This window comes from Podarcis melisellensis (assembly GCF_964234715.1).
Source record: "Podarcis melisellensis genome assembly, chromosome: 13".
NCBI classification, from domain to species: domain Eukaryota; kingdom Metazoa; phylum Chordata; class Lepidosauria; order Squamata; family Lacertidae; genus Podarcis; species Podarcis melisellensis.
In genome coordinates this window covers 13,558,041-13,580,348 of record NC_138545.1, presented here as the reverse complement: position 1 = coordinate 13,580,348, position 22,308 = coordinate 13,558,041, and the positions used below count along the sequence as shown (strand labels likewise).

Here is a 22,308-nt window from a genome sequence, read left to right as displayed (position 1 = left end):
ATTTTTTACCATGGGTTCCTTTTGGATTTGCCAGCTATAACATCTAACCATTTGTAGAAGCATGGGGAATGAATTTTCCCCCAACCATTGTGTTCAGAATAACGTTATGAAAATAGGAAGCTGTCTAACTCTAAGCCAGACCATTTGTCCATCTTGATCAGTATTGCCCATGTTGATATGGCACCTGCTAACCAGGAGCTGCCAGGGATTGAACTAGGAGTTCTACCTATCTATTGCATGTTTGTGATGCAGAGATACAACAGAAACGGTTTCCAAGAAAAATAAAACTAATCCAGCCAGTATTTTTGGTGTGTTTTTTTTTTGCAGGGGGGATATAATAGTACTTCAACATTCCCAGTTTCTTTAAATACGTTCTCTCAATTAGAAGGAAAATATTGATACTGTTTTGATTTTATTTGTTACTTATATTTATTCTGCTTCCACATCTCATTTAAATTTTGCTTTAGAAGAAATCCAGTGACAACATATGGCTATTGTCCTAATGCATATTGAAGAGTTGCAGATAAAGCTTTAAGTTAGACATCTGGAATACATATTGGCCCAGTGACAATATTTTAATGACTTTTCTTTTTCACAGAAAAGATTCTGTGAGACATGGAGTAAAGATGAGGGAGAAATTTGGTTTCGCTCACATTTTAATGCTCCTAATTTGCATTTACCAAAACAATACATGAACCAAAACACAGCTCTCCTTTGAAATCAATACTTCTCCAAATGTTGCAATGTAGTTCTTGAACCAAAAACATGTGTGCAAAAATGTGTACATTCATGAGAATAGCATATAAAAATGTATTTTATTAAGCTTCCAAAAATGTACATATTAAGAGAAACTAAAACTAAAACACTGACGAATTATTGTGAGGGCTTTGCAAACTTATATGGGAATGTTGTGAAAAATGAGGAACTGAAAGGAACCACAAATAACAGATTTGTTCATCCCTAGAATGTAGAGAACTTGGATTGGAGCCAGACAAAGTGAATCACACTTCAATCCTACTGATATTAATGTAACTAGAACCAAACCCCAAAAGTTGTAAATCCATATTCTCATATTAACTTTCCAGTTAACATTACAATTTCATAATACTATATCAGTAATAGTTTCAGATGTTTATTTTCTTCTTGTTACTCATTAGCTGCTCTCTTCTGTTCAGTTCAGGCCTCAAAAGAATTATGTATACTTTGGGGGAAAAGATGCAGCCCAACAATCCAGCACTGGAGGCCAAGATGGAGAAAATTTCTGCAGCCACCATGTATTTCCCTTTGGTGCTTAGATAAGCTGGAACAAAAGAGACCCACACACTGAAAAACACCAACATACTGAAGGTGATAAACTTGGCTTCATTAAAAGTATCCGGCAGCTTCCGAGCAAAGAAAGCTACAGTGAAGCTGACAAAAGCCAGCAATCCCATGTAGCCAAGAATATAGTAGAACATGTTGGCTGAGCCTTCATCACATTCCACTATGATTTCTTCAGGCAAGGAGTGCATGTCCAAATTTGGGAAAGGAGGGTCGGCACATAGCCATATCATGCAAATGCTTGCTTGAATACCTGAGCAGCAGAGAACAAGAGAGACTGAAAACTGGTTCCCAATCCATTTCCTTATCTGGGATGTAGGCTTTGTGGCCATGAAAGCCAGAACCACAGTAAGAGTTTTTACCAAGATGGAAGAAATGGACATGGAGAAGACTACTCCAAAAGCTGTTTGTCGTAGATAGCAAGTCAGCAACTGGGGACGGCCAATGAATAGCAAGGAACAGAGGGAACAGAGCAGGAGGGAGATGAGAAGAGTGTAGGTGAGGTTCTTGTTGTTGGCTTTGACGATGGGAGTCTTCCTGTGTTTGATGAAGATTCCAAGCACCAGAACTGTGGCTGCAGAAAAAGTCAGAGCCAAAATAGCCAAGCTGATGCCCAAAGGTTCAACAAAAGATAGGAAGTGTAGATCCTTTGGAAGGCACCCATTTTTATTGGAGTTTGGATACAGAGCTTCTTGACAAGCGAAACAGTCATCCATGTCTGGGGGGTAGAATGGACAAAGAAACAAAGAGATATGATCTCTTTACATGCCATTATTGTTTTATTCCATGCTGAAGGAAACAACTAGGTTTTCTTTCAAAGGCAGAATCCAACAAACTCATCTGATCAGTGCAAAGATTTACTCTTGCACAATGGGATTTCCACCTTCTCTTCTCCCTGGGTGTGCCCTGTAGTTTCCTCAGATCTGCTCCAGAGGGTTGTGGGAATTCCCAAGTTTTGATTTAGGATGCATGGGGAGGAGGGAGGATGGGGTAAGTTCTATGGTACAAGCATAAATCTTTACGCTAATTGAACATGTCAGATAATGTGCAGCATCTGGTTATGCCTATACAATCAGCATGAAGCATCATCATGCGGCAACTCCCTTGGAGATCCTTCAAAATGCAGGTCAGAATCAGAACAAATAAAGACATAGCTTTCTTAGAATTATTTCTGAACTGGCTTTGAGCAAAGAGGAGTCTGACCAACTAAAGTATATGCCACAATACATCTGTTAGTCTTGACATAACCCAAAGATCCTGCTGTTTGTGCTGACAGAGGGCAATAAACAACAGAATTATTAAATTCTAAAGGCAAATTATGATTCAGTTATCTTCTAAGTGGCAGAAAGTATAACAGGCAAATGGAAAATATGAAGAAATCTCATTGTTTTTCTGTTAAAGGTAAATTAAGTGTGTTCAAGTCCATGCAATGGGGCGAGCTCCTGTTGCTCTGTCACAGCTCCTGTCAACCCAGCAGTTCAAAAGCATACCAGTGCAAGTAGATAAATAGCTACCACTCCAGCAGGAAGGTAAACAGCATTTCCATGCACTCTGGCACTTGTCATGGTTTCCCATTGCAGCAGAAGCAGTTTAATCATGCTGGCCACATGACCTGGAAAAGCTGCCTGTGGACAAATGCTGGCTCCCTTGGCCTGACGTGAGATGGGCACTGCACCCCATAGTCAGGTTTGACTGGACTTAACCATACAGAGGCCCTTTACTTTTTTTTTTAAAGGCCTGGGAGTCCCTACCTGTGTTATAAAGTTTGTTGGAACCTGTTATGAGACTTTATGGGGAAGGATGGGAAATAAATCAGGAAGGGTGGGAGGAAGAATTGAAATCAATCAGAATTGAGCTATTTTGCTTATCCTACTATGTTTTTCTGCACTGAGCATTGCACATCCTACCCTTGTTGTCAGACATCTTCCCTTTTGGGCATGGAACACAATCATAGCAACAAAATGGCTGTCCTTCCTTCTTTGTTCTTCTGTAGCCTGGATGGCAGTTGTCATTGCACAAAGAAAGAGGCAGAACCTACACACACACACACACACAGAGAGAGAGAGAGAGAGAGAGAGAGAGAGAGAGAGAGAGAGATTGTATTTTCTCTTCTAGGGAGGGACCATAGTTTAGCACTACACATTGGTACATAATGAAACCAGGTTCACTTCATGGCATTGCCATTTACAAAGATGTTGTTCCTAGCTGGAATCCACAAATAATAAAGAGCAGAAAGTTGAAGATCAGGACCACAGACAGCTCCCTTTAAATAGATATGCAGGTTTAGGCTGCATATGAGAACTGCCTAGAAGCACTAGCCTGGATCTGACTGAAACTTTATATCAGGGGTCTGGATTGGGACCTCCTTCAGCCTGCATTCCTTTCTGGGCAGCCTTCTGAGGGCCACATGTTGTTGGTGGGTGGAAACTTTGTTTAGCTTTGTACAATGCACACACATACCAAGTTTTCCATGCTTCATCCAAACAAGGGGCCTTATCAGAGTTCAATGGCACATTCCAGCCAAGCAGAAAACTGAAGTAGAGCCAGTGAGCAGGTTGGGTTGGAGAAAGTAAGCTCCAGAAGCCCCAATTAGCCCCTGGGCCTGAGATTTCCTGCCCCTATTAATAAAGTCCTGCAGAAAGAGAAGAAGACAAACAGGAGGAGGAGGAGGAGGAGGAGGAGGAGAAGTTTGGATTTGATATCCCACTTTATCACTACTCTGAGGAGTCTCAAAGTGGCTAATAATCTCCTTTTCTCCTTCCTCTCCCACAACAAACACCCTGTGAGGTGAGTGAAGCAGAGAGACTACAAAGAAGTGTGACTAGCCCAAGGTCACCCAGCAGCTGCATGTGGAGGAGCAGGGAATCGAACTTGGTTCACCAGATTACGAGTCTACCACTCTTAACCACTACACCACACTGGTGTTGATAGCCTCACTGGATAGTGCCTGCTTGGATATTTCAAAGATTTTGCAGTTTAATATGCAGATGTAGACTCAAACAAGGTTAATGAGCCCCCTTCAGCACAAGGCTGAGGTGATCTAGCACAAGGTAACAAATGATGCTTCATGGCTTGGAGGGATTTGAACCTGGGTCTCCCCAGTCCTGGTCTAACACTCTCATCACAACACCATGCTAGCTGGTGAAAAGCCAGCCACATTCAAGTTAAAATGAAATGTCTAATACATTAAGTTTGTGCTCACAAATCACTAAATACCCCCCCCCCAAAAAAAAGCAAATTGAAATGTATATCATTATTTTTGTTAAGGCTTGTTCTTCGTATGAATTCAACAGGGAAAAGAGCACAGACAGATCCTGGAACTGTTGGCAAGATTCATATGCGCATAAAAACATTTTTGCAAGGGTTAAGTCCAGAGATTCAAGGATATTGTATAGAATTTACCCAGCATTCTCAATATGCCTTAGAACTACTTTGATATCCTACCTGATTATACGCGCTGTGCCAAGTGATAATATCCTCATTAATAGTGAACTCTCTGCCTGGTGCTTGGGAATCCATCCTTCCTACCTTCACTCTTTTAAAAGATTTGTTTGGGAAAGTAACCCAGTTTATAATATCAAAGCCAGCTGTCAACACACCATTCTCATTGAAAGATATTGTGTCCCCAGCACTGTTATTAAATGAGATTGTCTGAAGAAAAGGGTGAAGCTAGAATGAAAGTGAAGAAGGCAAAATATAGATGTTAATGGAAAAGGGCATGTGGGACACACTTCCCTACTTGTCATGTGATACCACTTCATGACTGGATTACTAGAATGCTGTCTCTGTGGAGCTGCCCTTGGGCCTCCTTCAGAAGCTCCAGCTTTTGCAGGATCCAACAGCTGAGGCTGCTGATGGGGCAGACATCTGCTAGATCATCTACACTGGCTGCCTACAGGTTTTCAACCCATATTCAAGGTTTTGGGTTGATATACAAAGCTCTGAACTACTTGGACCCTGGATACCTTGAGGACCTCTTGTGTGCTTATATACCAACTGAGATAATCCTGAGGAGCACTGTTGAGTCTTCTCTGTGTTACACTGGCCCGACTGATCTTAACTAGAAGTTGAGCATTTACTGTCACCAGTCCCATCTGCAGAACACTCTTCCAGCTGTGATCAAGCAGGCACTCTCACTTTGGAGTTTCAGGCACCTCTTGAAGATCTTTTTAGGCTGAGAGGGCTTTGCAGCCATTTGATTCTAGTTTTAACCTTATCTATGTTATTTATGTGACGCGGGTGGCAGTGTGGGTTAAACCACAGAGCCTAGGACTTGCCAATCGGAAGGTCGGTGGTTCGAATCCCCACAATGGGTTGAGCTCCCATTGCTCGGTCCCTGCTCCTGCCCACCTAGCAGTTTGGAAGCACGTCAAAGTGCAAGTAGATAAATAGGTACCACTCCGGTGGGAAGGTAATCACCGTTTCCATGCGCTGCTCTGGTTCACCAGAAGCAGCTTAGTCATGCTGGCCACATGACCCGGAAGCTGTATGCTGGCTCCCTTGGCCAATAAAGCGAGATGAGCGCCGCAACCCCAGAGTCGGCCACGACTGGACCTAATGGTCAGGGGTCCCTTTACCTTTACCTTTATGTTATTTATGTATTTATATATTTAATGAAATTTATATACTGCTTGATTGTACAAAACGTCACATGGTATAATGCTGTAAACCTAACAGATAGGTAGATGATAGAGATAGGTAGATGATAGATAGATAGGTAGATGATAGATAGATAGATAGATAGATAGATAGATAGATAGATAGATAGATAGATGATAGATGATAGATAGATAGATGATAGATAGATAGATGATAGATAGATAGGTAGATGATAGATGATAGATAGATAGATAGATAGATGATAGATAGATAGATAGATATAGATAGATAGATAGATAGATAGATAGATAGATAGATAGATAGATAGATGATAGATAGATAGATGATAGATAGATAGATAGATGATAGATAGATAGATGATAGATAGATAGATAGATAGATAGATAGATAGATAGATAGATAGATAGATAGATGATAGATAGATAGATAGATAGATGATAGATAGATAGATAGATGATAGATTAGATAGATAGATAGACAGATAGATAGATAGATAGATAGATGATAGATAGACATGGCAGTCTAGAAATACTTTTATAAATAAATAAATGTTCACATCCAAAATGGTGTAGCTATTTTGGAGGGCATTAATTACCTGCCATGTATGCAGCATTTCAGACTCCATCATAGCTCCATTGGCCACTGCTCTGCATTTGGATCTTGAGGAGTGCATGGAATGCAAAGCATGTGCTATGGCATACACAGCATTATAGATGCTGTAGCTCTGGCCAGTCATGCTCATTTCAAATAAAGGCCCAGGAAGGTTCTCCAGTTGTTCCTCCCCTGTGCAGCGTACCTCCATATCCTCTTCTCCAGAACCTGAAAGTAAACAGCTGAATACCTGCTCCCAGAAGACTCTAGTAAGAGTATCTCTTCTTGTTGAGTGGGGATTTAGACTTTGAAGGAAATGTTGAAATTCAGTCACCTCACTGGAGTGAATTGCTAAAGACAAGGCACCATGGAACAGATCTGTGTCAAATGCCCTTTGAAATGTCTGTAATTCAAAACTCCAGTGGGCAGTCATAATCCACACCTTGCCAGCATACACACCTCCCATATATGTCTCAAGAGATAAATAGCAGTTCAACCCAAGCATGGTCTGAATGTCTGCATTTACAATAAAGACACTGAATGTGGTGGTCTTACTTAAGAAAAAGATCTCATTCTTTGTGATATCAAAGTCGTTCACCATGTCTGAAAAGTATTTCATGATGGGTATTCTGTAAGTCAAGGCAGTGCAGATGCCATTCAGGGAAAGCTTTGCTATCAAGTTCTGCAAAAAAGTTTCACCTTTATCGTCAGCCGTTGCAATGAGCCCGACCCAGTTCCACTGGAAATGCAGAAGTAGTTGCACGATCCCTTCATACTGATATGCTTCATTGGGGACCATTTGGTATAAGAAAGGGAGCTTGGCTCGATCATTCACTGTTGGAGCAAATAAGCTATAAGTGACCTAAGAAAAACAAGGAACGGAGTGTGTGTTTTCAGCTGGGGTAGAGATTGTTTCACACTCATCATCACACACTCATCTTCACTAGGCAAAATCTCACATTAAAAGCCTGCTGGAATTGAAATGTTTCCAGTTTCTTTATGACTGAAATACAATGGTACCTCAGGTTACATACGCTTCAGGTTACATACTCCGCTGACCCAGAAATAGTGCTTCAGGTTAAGAACTTTGCTTCAGGTTGAGAACAGAAATCGTGCTCCTGCGGTGCGGCAGCAGCAGGAGGCCCCATTACCTAAAGTAGTGCTTCAGGTTAAGAACAGTTTCAGGTTAAGTACGGACCTCCGGAACAAATTAAGGACTTAACCCGAGGTACCACTGTACAGGAAAGGGGAAACCTCAGAAATCCTAAGAGGGGTGCTCCAGAGCTGCATCTCAAGTTCATTCACTTAAGGCAGGGGGCTGGGAAACTTGTACATCACAAAAAGTCCATATTGCCTTCTGGGCAAAGTTCCATGGGCAACATACCGGTGAGGGCTGGATCGAGAAGCAAAAGTGTGAGAAGCAATGATATATATTCATATATGTCATTGGGTTTATAAATGCAGTTACTTGATATATGTTTTATTGTATTGTGGAATCACTTGGAGATGCTTTGTAGGAAGCTATTCATAAATGAAATGAAACATCGCCACCACCAACAATTTATCTTTGTAAAATAGTCTACATTCTTCACACACTCCTTTGTCCTCCATCCAGGAAAGGAAGAGGCTTTGCCAGAGTCATTTGGACAGCACATACCATTTTAAAATTGTTTTTGTTCATGTCTTATTGTTGCATTTGTAGTCTAGCTGTAAATCACTTTGGTTCTTTCTGCCAGAGTTCAGTGAATTCCGATCTTCCCCCACTCATGGGAGACAGCCAAGGAAGGTAGACAAAGAAGCTCTGACCGAGTCTTTATTCAGTATTCACAGCAAGAGGCATAGGTATGCTGACTCTTAGGTTAATGGCATTGCTCCAACTGTGCTCCTCCCCCCTCGCTTCTGAGCAACAGCACTTACCATTACGGTGGCCAACAGGGGCTAATTGTCTCTGAGTCCTTTGTTCTTCCACTTTCAGTGCATGCCAGGTTATGGGAGAAGGGGGCTCAGGAATGCTTTCCAGTGATAATGTATCAGCTGGCTGCTCTGTCTCTGTCTCCCCCTTATCTTATCCCTACACCTCCCAACTCTTCTGTTCACCTCTCTCTGATCTGTGACCTTCCTCAAACCACTGCTGTAAATAAATACTGCCTTCCTCTTCTCTGGAAGGTTCAAGAGGAGGGGGGACGATCTCCACCACTCCTCCTCTTTTTTTTTTTATAAATTTTTTAATTGATTTTCCAAACACATAATAAAAGACATACACATTACAAAACAAAAACATACCCAACATTAAACATATACCGACTTCCCCATACCTCCCTTTCGCTGCATCCTTATTCCGAAGTTCTTTAGCAACCCTTTAATCAGTTTATCTACTGTTTCCCTTTCATTAAATTTCTTTAAACTTAATAATTACCGCTGTATTTCTCTACTTCTTACCCCTTGACATCTCAACACTCCTCTATTTTACAACAGTTTTTAAGATATAATTTAAACTTCTTCCAGTCCTCTTCCACTGTCTCTTTCCCCTGGTCTCGGATTCTGCTGGTCATTTTTGCTAGTCCCATGAAGTCTGTCACCTTTGTCTGCCATTCTTCCAGAGTAGGTAGTTCTTGCATCTTCCAATACTTTGCCACAAGAATTCTTGCTGCTGTGGTAGCGTACATAAAAAAAGTCCTATCCTTCTTTGGCACCAGTTGGCCAACCATGCCCAGGAGAAAAGCCTCAGGTTTCTTAGGAAAAGTCCATTTAAGGACCTTCTTAATTTCATTATAGATAATTTCCCAGAAGGCTTTAATCTTTGGGCAGGTCCACCAAAGGTGGTAGAAGGTACCTTCCGTCTCATTACATTTCCAACATTTATTATTGGGCAAATGGTAAATTTTTGCAAGCTTGACTGGGGTCATGTACCACCTGTAAATCATTTTCATTATGTTCTCTTTTAGGGCATTACATGCCGTGAATTTAACACCAGTGGTCCATAACTGTTCCCAGTCAGCAAACATAATGTCATGACTGATATCCTGTGCCCATTTAATCATAGCTGATTTCACCGTTTCATCTTGTGTATTCCATTTCAACAGCAAGTTATACATTCTAGACAAATTCTAGAATTTGTCCACCACTCCTCCTCGGTCCAGTCCCCCTCAGTCCAATCCCTGACACTTTCTTTTAGTGGGAAGTGCTGTATAAATTTAATAAACCTAACCTAAACTAGTGATGAATCCCCCATATACCATGCATGTGACCTACCTGTGGAGTCTTGTAAGTGCCTAAGATAGTGGCTATGTGGAGGGAGGTTTCCAAGTCCAGCCCCCCAATGATGGTTACCATCTTCTTCTCAGTGTCACAGGTGTAGTTGGGCACAATCTTATCCTGACCGCAGAGAAGCTTCAAGGTGTTCTGATAAGTGATCTTTGCATCAAAGTAGTTCTCATAGACATGGAAACCCAAAGTGATGTTGGGTAAGAGCTCAGAGTTCTCACTGATCTCCTTCACAGCAAACACCAAGGAGATGACATGCTGGTAGTTCTTTGGCACTGATCTGCAAGAAGAATCACATGTCAATTTTTGCTCTCTGTGAGCCCCTAAAGAAGAAGAGACAAAGGTAGAAACTGCCATTACCAAACCGAGCAGTCTTAGTGTCTATATCTTAATCAGCATTTGTTTGTTTGTTTGAACAATTTTGATACTGCTTAACGCTGTAATTTCTGAGCAGTGTACAATAAGGTTACAAAATGAAATGAAAAGTAACCATAAAAATGATATTAAAATACCCACTGATTATTTACTTATTTATTATTTAAAGTCTTCACTGGGGAAGGAGGCTATCTAATTTCAGTAAAGAAGAAGTTCCAAAGAACTGGGTCTACAATATTGATTACACAGCTTCTGCAAAACCATGGATAAAACAATAGCAGTGTCTGCACCAAAGACCTCAGGATGTAATTTAGTCCCACTCCCAAAGAACTGCTGTCTCCAAGTGCCTTTACTTACGCAAGTCCCTCTATCTGCTTCATTTGGGGTGGTCCATTGAACATTATGCTATCTGAGAAGAATAAGAGTTGAGAAGCAATTCCACCAATGATGAAGCTACTTGGTTGATAATACTGGTGCTGGATATGGACTGGATTGTCAAAAGTGCACATTGACAGATTTGCCTTACTGTATCTTTGAGGCTGAATAACTAGAAGGAACAGGAAGAGACCAAGCATTCTGGGGGGCAAACCCCTTTCTCCTGACAATAGTCCTGCAGTTTCCAACACAAACGTCACTGAGGTAGCAAACCTGCACCTGGGTTAATCATTTCACCTTCTGGGTGGGAAATCACATGGAAAACTATCAAAGGACTTGCCCACAAACTATAAAGCATGGAGAAAAAACTTCCAGAGTCCCTCCCCACCCAGTTCTGTATGGCAAAAGGACATTTTATATAAGCCTTCAGGATTGGTTATTGATGTTGACTATGATCTCTCCAAAGTCTGGTGAGAACCGCCAAGATTGGGAGTGAACAAGATGGGGAGTACATTCAGATAATTACAGGATTCATAATCTTCTCTCCAGAGGCACACTGTGTAAGAAAACATGTTTATCTAAGTATGCTGCATCTCTTCTCTCGGAAGTGACAGGAGGGTCACTTGTGCTCAGTTTCACTCAATTGTACCTTAATGTCCTTGGATGGAACCAAAGAGGAGGTGACCATTTCTGGAAGCATATGTTACATTGCTCACATTATTGATCCCCTTTGGGAAGAGGAACCCGTGGGCCACCAGATTTTGTTGGACTCCAACTCCCATCATCCCTGACCATTGTCTACACTACCTGAGGATGATGGCAGTTGGGGTTCTCATGGAGGGCCGCAAGTTTTCCATCCCCACTGTAAGGCTAGAGTCAAATGAATCAAGATTTCTGAAGTATCAACAGTGTTCATGTTAACTATTCAGAGGTGTGAGTTGATGTATCACAGGTTTGCCCCCACTGTCAGAATGGCCAGTGGCTGTGGGTAAATAGCAGCAAGAGAGTTATTGGCTTCATGTCCTGTTTGTAATCACCAAGGGAAAATAGAGTGCTAGACTAGATGGGCCGTTGGTTCAATCCAGTAGAATTGCTCTTACATTCTTAATCACATCAATTCACATGGTCCTAGATGTCCAAAAACCAGTGTGATGGTCATTCTCTCTGTTGCATGTCTGATAATAAAAATCTGGGACTCCAATTCAAAGTCCAATACTTAATATTAAAAGACCTAAATGGCTTGGCACCAGGAGACCTGAAGGAACACCTCCTCCTATATATACCTCTTTGGACCTTATGCAGTTGGTAAACCAGGGAAAGGGCCTCCTTTGTGGTGGTGCACTTTTTGGAATGCCCTTCCCAAGGAAAGACATATAACCTGGCACTGGGGGTGTTAAGTTGTGGGTGAACATATCAGACGACACAGCGATTCTTCAAACAGCTCTTGTTTATTCACAGGCCAGGACAGAACTCCACTGAAGGGCTCAGTCAGCCTGCTTCTATAGAGCTCCAGTACCACGTTACTGTAACAACTTTCTAAAACTATCCAATCACTTTCAACCATTCATTTGCATAACTATCTACAGTATCCCCCTGCTGGTCCAGGGTGAGAACTTCAGTACATAACAGGGCGGACAATGAGAGCTTGTTCATTAAGGACAACTGCTTCATTGCAGAGGGATAACAGGTGGCGAGAGGAATGTTAAACCGTCCCTCCCTGCACATTGTGGTCCCAATAAAAAAAAGTCCCTTAATACTTAAAAAAGAACCAAACATATTCCATGTTTTCCTTTTAGCAAAATATGTTATTTGACTTTAGAATGTTTCTCATCACACAAGGTACAAATTGTCTCCATTGACAACTATGGTGGTTTAGGATGATGCAAAAAGTCTTGTACATGTGCAGAAAATGAGCTTTCTGACACACAGAATAATGCACCCTCCCTGTACTCTTACCCTCTTGAGGACATGAAGTTCCTTTCACTTCCTATCTGCAAATGAGCACCGCACAGTCACAAATTAATAATTCCCTTTGCAACAAAGCTCTGGGATATGGTGTCACTAACTTCTCATGAACTATTAATTCATTGTGCTTGTTTCCTTTGCCTTCAGAAGTGATATATCAGCAGCCACAAACCTATTCCATCTTGGTGGAGTCTCTGTGTGGTGGGACCAAGAAATGTAACAGCTCCACACTCCTAAATGAACCTGCAAGTTAGATTGAAGACCACTAGGACAATGGAGGTAAATGCCTGCAAACCAAAGTCAATTAAGGCATTCTCATAGCTTACTACAGCATTTTGAATGGCTGTGCTAGTTGCTGAGGCTGTTGGATAGAATTATTGTCTTGGTAGACCTTGACCTGAAGCAGCAAGTTAAGAGAACCTGAGTAAGCACTCTTGTTTTGTAGACTTAAAATATGTAGGTGGGAGTCGTGTGTGTGTGTGTGTGTGTGTGTGTGTGTGTGTGGAGCTGTGTCATATAAGACAGGTGTTAGCCCATCTCTGATGTAAAACAATACTTTGTTGAATGGACATCCAGGTGGCATGGCAAGGTGAAACCTGATGAAGTCAAGTAGTTTGTGTATTTATTTATTTGCAATTATTCTATACTTCCAAAATGAAAAAAAATCACAGCATAATAGCATAAAATCAACAATAACATTACATAACTACAGTGGTACCTTGGGTTAAGAACTGAATTCGTTCCAGAGGTCTATTCTTAACCTGAAACTGTTCTTAACCTGAGGTACCACTTTAGCTAATGGGACCTCCCGCTGCTGCCGCACCACCACCACCACACAATTTCTGTTCTCATCCTGAAGCAAAGTTCTTAACCCAAGGTACTATTTCTGAGTTAGCGGAGTCTATAACCTGAAGCGTCTGTAACCTGAAGTGTCTGTAACCCGAGGTACCACTGTAGGAGCGTTACAAATGCTTACTATGTATCTTATCTGTCAATCAAATTGCTACTTATAATCAATGTAGTCATGATGCAGAGGTGTAGGCAGAAGTTCACCCCTCTTTTCTTTGTTTTAAAAGAAAAACAACAGCAACCTTAACTCCACCCTTCAAATTTTTATTTTTATTTTTTAAAGATAAGATAAAACTTTATTAGCATTAGCCAATGGCCATATCAACAGTAAAACATTACAGTATATGCAGAAAAGGAAGTTTGTTATAAGAGCACAATTTAAAGTCCTGAATCAGCCGTCAGTTAGTGGCCCTTATTCTGATTGCCCCTGCTATGAACCTAGCCACCTTTGCTGTTATCTGCTCATTTTGATCTCATAGAAGAAAGGACATTGTGGCAGTGGTTGAGCGCCCTGAGATGCTTAGTACGAGTGGGGTGATGATTTCGTTCCTCAGGTCTTTGTAGAGAATACAAGACAGGAGGACGTGTGCCGCTGTTTCGGTGCTACCATCTCCACAGGGACAAAGACGTTTCTGAGGCAGGATCTTTTGGAATCGACCCTCAAGTACTGCAGGTGGAAAAACATCCAGTCTTGCAAGTGTAAAAACACACCTGTATTTTGGGATAATACGTTTGTGCAGATATAGGGCCTGAGAATCAAAATGGAGAGGTGGAAAATGAACATACCAAGGGCAGATTTCCCTTATAGTGGCCAGGTTATTCTGATGCTCAATATTTCTTGGACATTGACCAGTTAGACTGTTTGCTTTAGTAGGGCCCATAGTGAAGCTTTGGATAGATGGTTTTAAGCCAGGTACTTTTATGGGAGTCTTGAAGTACTAGGGATAGTAAACCGGGAGGATTTGAATTTAGGCGGAGCCAGAAGTTAAGAGTTCTTTGCCAAGTCTGTACTTCTACTGAAGGGAGACTTGCCTCCAGTCTCAATGATGCGTTTGGGACGCATGGCGGTACAGAAAAAATCTGCCTTCGAAACTTTGATTGAACAGCTTCCAAAGTGCTAAGGTGGTTATCAGTCCAAATCTGAGCCCGGTATAATAGCTGTGCTAGGGGTTTAGCTTGGAAGACTTCTAGGGCGGATGGTATTTGTTTGCCACCCTTTGTATGGAAAAAGCGAGTCAAAGTCTTGGCACTTTGGGATGCTTTTTCTTTTGCACATTTTTGGTGTGCTCCCCATGACCCCAAAATATTTTGGAAGATAAGGCCAAAATATTTGAAAGCTTTGACCTGTTCGATTGGTTGATTGTCCATACGCCAACTGTGGGGCCTATATTTTCTTAAGAAAACCATAAGTTTGGTTTTCTGATAGTTTACGACCAGGTGTTCTCTCTGGCAATACACTGAGAATTCTCTTATCAATCTTTTTAGGGCTATTTTTTGTTTGGGATAAGAGGACCACATCACCAGCATATAATAGTACAGTGATTGGTTCTGAGGCCAGTTTAGGGGCATGGAACTCTGGAAATGTTAGGCACTGGACCATGTCGTTTATGTATAGGTTAAAGAGTGCTGGAGCTAAAATGCATCCTTGCTTGACTCCCTTTGTGGCTGGTACAGATCCTGTAAGTTGGCCATTTGTAGAGCAACGCACTTTCCGCACAGTGTCTTTATAAAGGCAGTTAATCAGATATAATAATCTTTTGTCTATGCTTGAGGTGTTCAGTTTAGCCCATAGTCTTACTCGTGAGACTGAGTCAAAAGCAGCTTTCAAATAAACAAAAGCAGCATACAGCACACCGTGAGATTGCTTGGCGTACTTATCTATGAGGTGGGTTAGGACGAAGCAATGGTCTATAGTAGATCTGCCTTGCCTGAATCCTGCTTGCTCTTCCGCAAGGATAGCCTCACATCAATCCAGTTGATTAATTTATTGTGGAGGTGTTTTGTATATAATTTACTAACTGTAGGTAAGAGGCTGATAGGTCTGTAGCTGGCCGGATCCGATGTGAGTGGCCTCTGATGTGGCACAGGGCAAATTTATCTTTCCCTCTGTCTCCAATATGAGCATAGCAACCTGCCTTATACTGAATCACAGTATCACCTTGTGGCTCAAGGTGCAAAGCAGATGCTCTACCATGGAGCCCTGACCCTCCCCTTAATGTTCAGGCTGTGAGTGTCATTGCTTATGTAACCAAAATAGCACCACTCATGAGAGGGAGGTACCAGAAGGCACAGAGTAACTTCAAAATGTTCGTGGCATTTTCGAAGGAAAGTATTCTAACGGAAGCGGACCCCAAAACTTCCCAGTGAGAACTGACCATTGTCATGGAATGCCCACGTGAAAAGGGAAAATATAAAATGGGAGAGGGGTTGGAATGAAGTAGAAACACTGGAGATCTAAATAGCAGCTCTGCCCACTGCAATTTTGTTGCAGTTCCTATGTTTTAAGAATGAGAGCAAAATGAGTACAGTGGTACCTCCTGTTATGAACTTAATTCGTTCTGGAGCTCCGTTCTTAACCTGAGGCGTGCTTTTGCTAATGGGGCCTCTGCTGCCACTGCACGACTTCCACTCACATCCCAGAGCAGAGTTCGCTATCCAGAGATTTACTTCCGGGTAAGCGGAGCTCGTTACCCAAAGCATTTGTAAGGAGGATGGTATGTAACCCAAGGTTTCACTGTACCCAGAAATACCACCAGCTGCATACAGCCCACAATGTGATACTTGTTTCCTGACAAACACACATCCAACCAATTCTATCAAGTTATAACTATAGATCAGTGGTAGAGTATCTGCACTCAGGAAGCTCCAAGTTCAATTCCCATCATCTCCAGGTAGGACTGAGAATGCCCCAGACTGAAACCCTGGACAGCCACTGCCATCCCATGTGGACAATACGGAGCTGAATGGTCCAATGGTCTGGACTGATATAATGCAGTTTCTCGTGGTCCTATCAAAATGTGATAAAACGTCCACAACATCAATGGAACAATTTTTCTTTATTTAATTTTTTCTTCTATAGCTTTTATTGATAACTATCCTGTATTCTTTCAGAGTCCCATCAGTGGGGCCTCAGCACACATGATGGAAGGAGAGAACAACACCACTGTGAGAGAGTTTGTATTTCTTGGGCTGACCAGCAAGCCAGAAGTGAAGGTCCTCTTGTTTGCTTTCTTCTTGGCTGTATATGGCACAACCATGCTGGGCAACCTCTTAATCGCTAGCCTAGTGGCTTATGCACCTATCCTCCATACCCCTATGTACTTCCTCTTAGGAAACCTCTCATTCCTTGATTTCTGCTACTCTAGCATAACTGCTCCTAAAATGTTGGTTGGTTTCCTATCAAAGACCAACACCATCTCTTATGTGGGTTGCATTTGCCAGATCTTCTTCTTCCACTTCATTGGCGGCATCAAGATCTTCCTTCTTGTCATCATGGCCTATGACCGTTACATTGCCATCTTCTGCCCATTGCGCTACATGGTCATCATGAATGGGGCAGTGTGTGGTGCCCTGGTATGTGCCTCCTGGACTGGTGGCTTTGTCCACTCCATCATCCAAGTGGCCATTATTACCCAGTTGCCCTTTTGTGGCCCCAACAAGCTGGACAACTTCTACTGTGATGTGCCACAGGTGGTCAAACTCGCTTGTACTAATACGTTTGTGGTGGAGCTACTCATGGTGTCCAACAGTGGCCTCGTGACTTTAATGTGCTTTGTGGTATTGCTTGTGTCGTACTCCATCCTTCTGGCCAAGCTCAGAGCAGGGTCTGCACCCAACCGGAGCAAAGCTATCTCCACCTGTGCTTCCCATGTCACTGTAGTGACCCTGATTTTTGGGCCTTGCATCTACATTTACATCCATCCCTTCCACAGCTTCCCCATGGACAAAGCCATCTCCGTTCTCTATACTGTCATCACTCCCATCTTGAACCCTTTCATTTATACCCTGAGGAACAAAGATTTCAAAGTTGCATTAGAAAAGCTCAAGGGAAAGAAGCAGAAGAAATTGACTCCCTGACAGACTTTGAAACTGACTCCCATTTGTATTGTGTATGGTTTCTTCACCATTCAAGGTGAAGCTGTGTGCAAATGACCATGTTGTGGAAATCAGACCATGGGAGAATCATTTGAAGCATATGCAGGGGCATCGCTTTATTTTCTGATATGCGTATCAGGAGAAAAACCTTGTACACCTGTGCCATAGGCGTTCTGAACATTGTAAGTGCAAAATATTTATACAGAAGTTGACATACGACAAGCACACAAGTCACTTTCTCAAATATACTGGAAAATTACAAAAGTTGAAAGAAGTTACTAAAATAGGTTTGCTCAGCAGCTTTCTTAGTGTTATGTGACAGTTTATAGTTATCCCCATCCTTTGTTTCATACAAATGTTAACTGTTGTGCGGAGCAAAGTTGATTTGTCAATTATCCAGAAATCTAGGCCTTACTGATTTCTCCAGCAACCTCTTGATTTTCTGCACCCTGTTTGGGGGGAGAGAAATTGGGGCTGCCACACCCCAGAATTTTCTAAGAGATAGGAAAGCAATTCTTTAATGTTTTCTCAGGGTTTGGGGGCCCTCACCTTTCCAAGTGGCACTAAGAAATAGCTCCCTTCTTGTTTTCCTGAGGTTACTTGTTTTCTACCACTGCTATGGATAACAAGTACTTGCACACCACTTTGCATCCACCACAATTTCCCAGACCTAGCATCTTTCCAGGGAATTGTGTGTTTGTAACAACATACAAAAAATTGCTACACAAGCAATGGCATTCACAGCCTGAACATTAAGGGAAGGGTTGCGGCACAGTGGGAGAGCATCTGCTTTCAAAACTGAAGGTCCCTGGTTTAGTCACCATCACCTCTAGGTAGGGCATGGAATGATTCCCTGCCTGAAATCCTGGACGGCTACTGTATATTACTGTACAATATTGTCTATGTACATCAATGTTGTAGGCAAAATTGATGGTGCCAAATATTTGGAGAATTTCAATGGCTCTCCTCTGAGCCAAACAAAATGATGTAATTATTATTAATAATACCAGTTCACTGGAATGGTTTACAAAAGATGAACAGGTTAAATCTGTAATGATACACTGAGTGAAAGATTTTGAGTATGATACACAATTTGCAGCATGGGAGAAGTTATGGAAATGTGATTTTACATTTACAGCAGGTTGTACATTTGAAAGAAAATTATATGAAAATGATGTATCGATGGTATCTAACTCCGAGTAAATTAGCAATAATGTATAAAACAGGATCAAATATGTGTTATGTGCAGAAATTCCAAGGGAGCAGAAAAGATTATTTATGTACACACTGATGGCTGTGCAGATGTTATTAGCCCAGAGCTGGAAAGAAGACAGAGTCCCTCCCAGAGAAGAATGGCAGATTAAGTTGATGGACTATGCCAGAATGGCAACAATGACCAAAAGAATCAGAAATCTGGATGACCAAGGCTTTAATAAGGAATGGGAGAAATTTATAATTTATCTTAAAAACCATTGTAAATGGTTAGTGGGATTGGAATAACACTTGTAATGTAACAATGAACTACGGACATAATGGAGATACACAAATTTGGATTAATATAAAAGATGCAGAAGGAAAGTATTAACAATAATACTACAAAAGGGAGGAGGGAAGTCCAAGGGATTCTTGGGAATCTTGTTTTTATATATTATGTTATTATGTGAATGTAAATATTAATCTGGAAAATTAAATAAATAGATTTTTAATATAACAACAACAATAGTAACAACAACAACACTACAACTCCATGTATGTTTTTTGTTCCAAGGTTGAGATAGTTGTGCTTTTTTAAATTTGCTTCTGCATTCCATTTTATGTTGTATTATACATTTCTGTTCTTCTAGGTTTTTATTACTATTATTATTACTGTAAGCTTCCTGGAAAACTTGGTTTCTTACATACCATAATTTTCCATGTATAAGACATCCCCATGTATAAGATGCCCCCTGTTTTGGGGGATTCAAATTTAAGAAAATGGGGGGAGGTGGCACATGTCACAAAATCCACCTCTCGTCTGTCCCCATTCCGCCAGAAGCTGCCAATGGCCCGCCCAATTGCTGCAGTGTCAGCCAACCAACACCGGTCATTGATGCAGCAACCAATGACATGCCCAATAGCCACTGACAGCCACGGCAGAAACCAATCAAACGTCCATCCTATGCACTACCCATGTATAAGACCCTCACTTTCTAGCATAATTTTAAAGGAAAAAAACTTAGTCTTATACATGGAAAAGTATGGTGTGTGTATTACTGTATTATTAAGAAACAGATGAACCAACAGCAAGCCACTCTACCTCCCATTCCATCTTAATCCCAAACCAAGCAGCTCCTGCTGAAATCTTAAACTACCAGTGCAAAAGATAAAGGTAAAAAAGGTAAAGGTAATCCTATGGAATCCTATGCAAAAGAGTACAACATTGTATTTTAGGGGAATGTACGTGTAAAACTGCATCTATTGGTGAAAAGAACATCGAAAAATACATTACATATTGTTAAAAAATGCATTACAGGTTGTTAAAAATGTGTTTATTTGGTAAACTGTCATTCCAATATATGCATATATGTATGGGGGAAATGTGCACTAAAATGCTGGCAAATTTCTGTTGTGACTTTTTTAAGGGTAGTGGTGGTTGTGAACTGTGGAAATGTGTGGAACTGAAATTAACACTGGGAAAATGAGAAACTGAGGGAAACTGAAATTGACAGATTTTTCAATCCCTACATAACACTGACAGACAGTGTGGTATAGTGGTTAGGACCTGGGAGACCATGGTTCAAATCCCCGCTTGGCTACAAAGCACACTGCATGACCTTGGGCTAGGGCCTGCTCCTCAGCCTAACCTACTTCACAGGTTTGTTGCGATGATAAAATGAATCAGACAGGGAATTCTTGGATGTTGGCCTATCGCCTTTCTCATCTCCCACTGTAACTATCAGTAGCCAGGGGAGCTCCTCAAAGTTTTTTCCTTCTGAGTAGCCCATGGGAAAACCCAAGTTGCACTTTTAATAATTCCCCTTGCAACCTGCATGTCGCCCAGAAGTCGCTCATGCTCTCTTGGGCCCCAACCGATCCAGAACTTCCAAGCCCATTAAGGGCATTGCATTTTGTAGATCAAATCATATGTTGCTAAGAAGATGCTCTCTCAGGTAGAGCAAATGCTGTGCTGGTGGAAAGAAGTGGCTTCACTTTAGCTGGTAGGTGCCATGCAGACTTAGGAAGCAAGAAATACCTCTTTGATTTCAGAAATTTATTTCTATAGCACTCTGCAGAATTGATGCTAGGACGTACTGTTTTTAATTTTTCTTGGATCGCCCCACACTAATGCGAGTTTTGTCTGAAGTAGGTCAGAAAAAGATGTGTGACTAAGAAGTGAGTATGGTGTGTGTACAGTATTAGTCAGGTATGACTGAAGGCTGACGATAGATATTAGGATGGAAAGAAATCATGGAGCAAGAATGTTGAAACAGCTGACTAATGGATGAGAAAGGACCAAATGAGAGGAGAGTAATAGGTTCCTATTTCAGCCAATTTGCCTGAGGTATTGAACACATCCTAAATAAGCTAAACCAGGAATGTTTTGAAATAACTGAGCACAGAATTGTTAACATTGGGGAAACCGTGAAACTGAAAGAATATTTGTTTATTTCACATTTATTTCATGAGTCGTCCAAAGAGTTTGTGGGAGCTCTCTTCTCTCCCATGTGAGGTCGTTTAGGAATTAGCGAATTCAACCCAGGCTTCCCATATTCTAGACCATTCATCCTCAGCCCAGGATATTGCTGGACTCCAGTTCCCAACAGCATCAGTCAGCATAGTCAATGTCCCAGGATGGAGGAACTTGTAGTTGTGCAACATCTAGACGGCACCTGGTTGGAGAAGTCTGTTTTCAACTGATGCTACGACACTGCTGAACTATTTGCTGTTCACCAAGGAATATATAAATAAGAAAATACTGAGAAAAGGAATGAGGTGTGAGAAAACCCACCAGTGTGGTGTAGTGGTTAAGAGCGGTAGTCTCGTAATCTGGGGAACCGGGTTCGCGTCTCCGCTCCTCCACATGCAGCTGCTGGGTGACCTTGGGCCAGTCACACTTCTTTGAAGTCTCTCAGCCCCACTCACCTCACAGAGTGTTTGTTGTGGGGGAGGAAGGGAAAGGAGAATGTTAGCCGCTTTGAGACTCCTTAAAGGGAGTGAAAGGCGGGATATCAAATCCGAACTCTTCTTTATAAATCTCTATAGACATGTAATTATTCTTGCAGCAAAATCAACCAAGAGTTTTGTGGCACATTAGAGACTGATACATTTATTATGGCATAAGCTTCTGCAGTCTTGAGTTCATGGAAGCCTATACCATAATAAAAGTGTCAGCCATTAAGATTGCACAAGACTCTGTTGTTGCTTTTAGGAAGGAGCTCTTACGGGGGTGTGACAGAGCGATGCTTGTGGAAGTGCTGCAGCTCAGTGACAGAACATCTGTTTGCATGTAGAAAGTCACAGGTTCAGCCCCTGACATCTTCAGATAGGGTTAGGAAAAATGGACCTTTCTGAAAATCTAGAGAGCTGCTGCCAGTCAGATGGACCTTTGGCTCCTGTGTTCAAGTGACAGCAAAAGACACAGAAGTAATCTCTGTTGTCTAAATACAGGAATAGCCAACATGGTGCTTTCCAGGTGTTAGACTTTCAGCTTCTATCATTCTTGACTACAGGTGGAGTTATAGTCCAACTACATCTGAAAGGGATCACATTGGCTGACTTAGAACATCTTCCATGAGGTCCTCAATATCAGGCTTGCCACTTTAATATAAAGATTTATAACCCCTGCCCATAGGAAGCTGCTCAGAGTAGCTTACA

The 22,308-nt window shown here is 41.6% G+C and overlaps 1 protein-coding gene across 1 annotated transcript; it reads left to right on the top strand.

Annotated features, from left to right (window-relative positions):
• Window positions 1-16,500: 16,500 nt before the first annotated feature.
• LOC309354519 (olfactory receptor 4D5-like) lies at window positions 16,501-17,436 on the top strand (the record flags this gene model as incomplete). Its single annotated transcript, XM_081884698.1, has 1 exon — window positions 16,501-17,436. The coding sequence occupies one exon, from the start codon at window positions 16,501-16,503 to the stop codon at window positions 17,434-17,436; it is 936 nt and encodes a 311-aa protein (XP_081740824.1).
• Window positions 17,437-22,308: the final 4,872 nt, after the last annotated feature.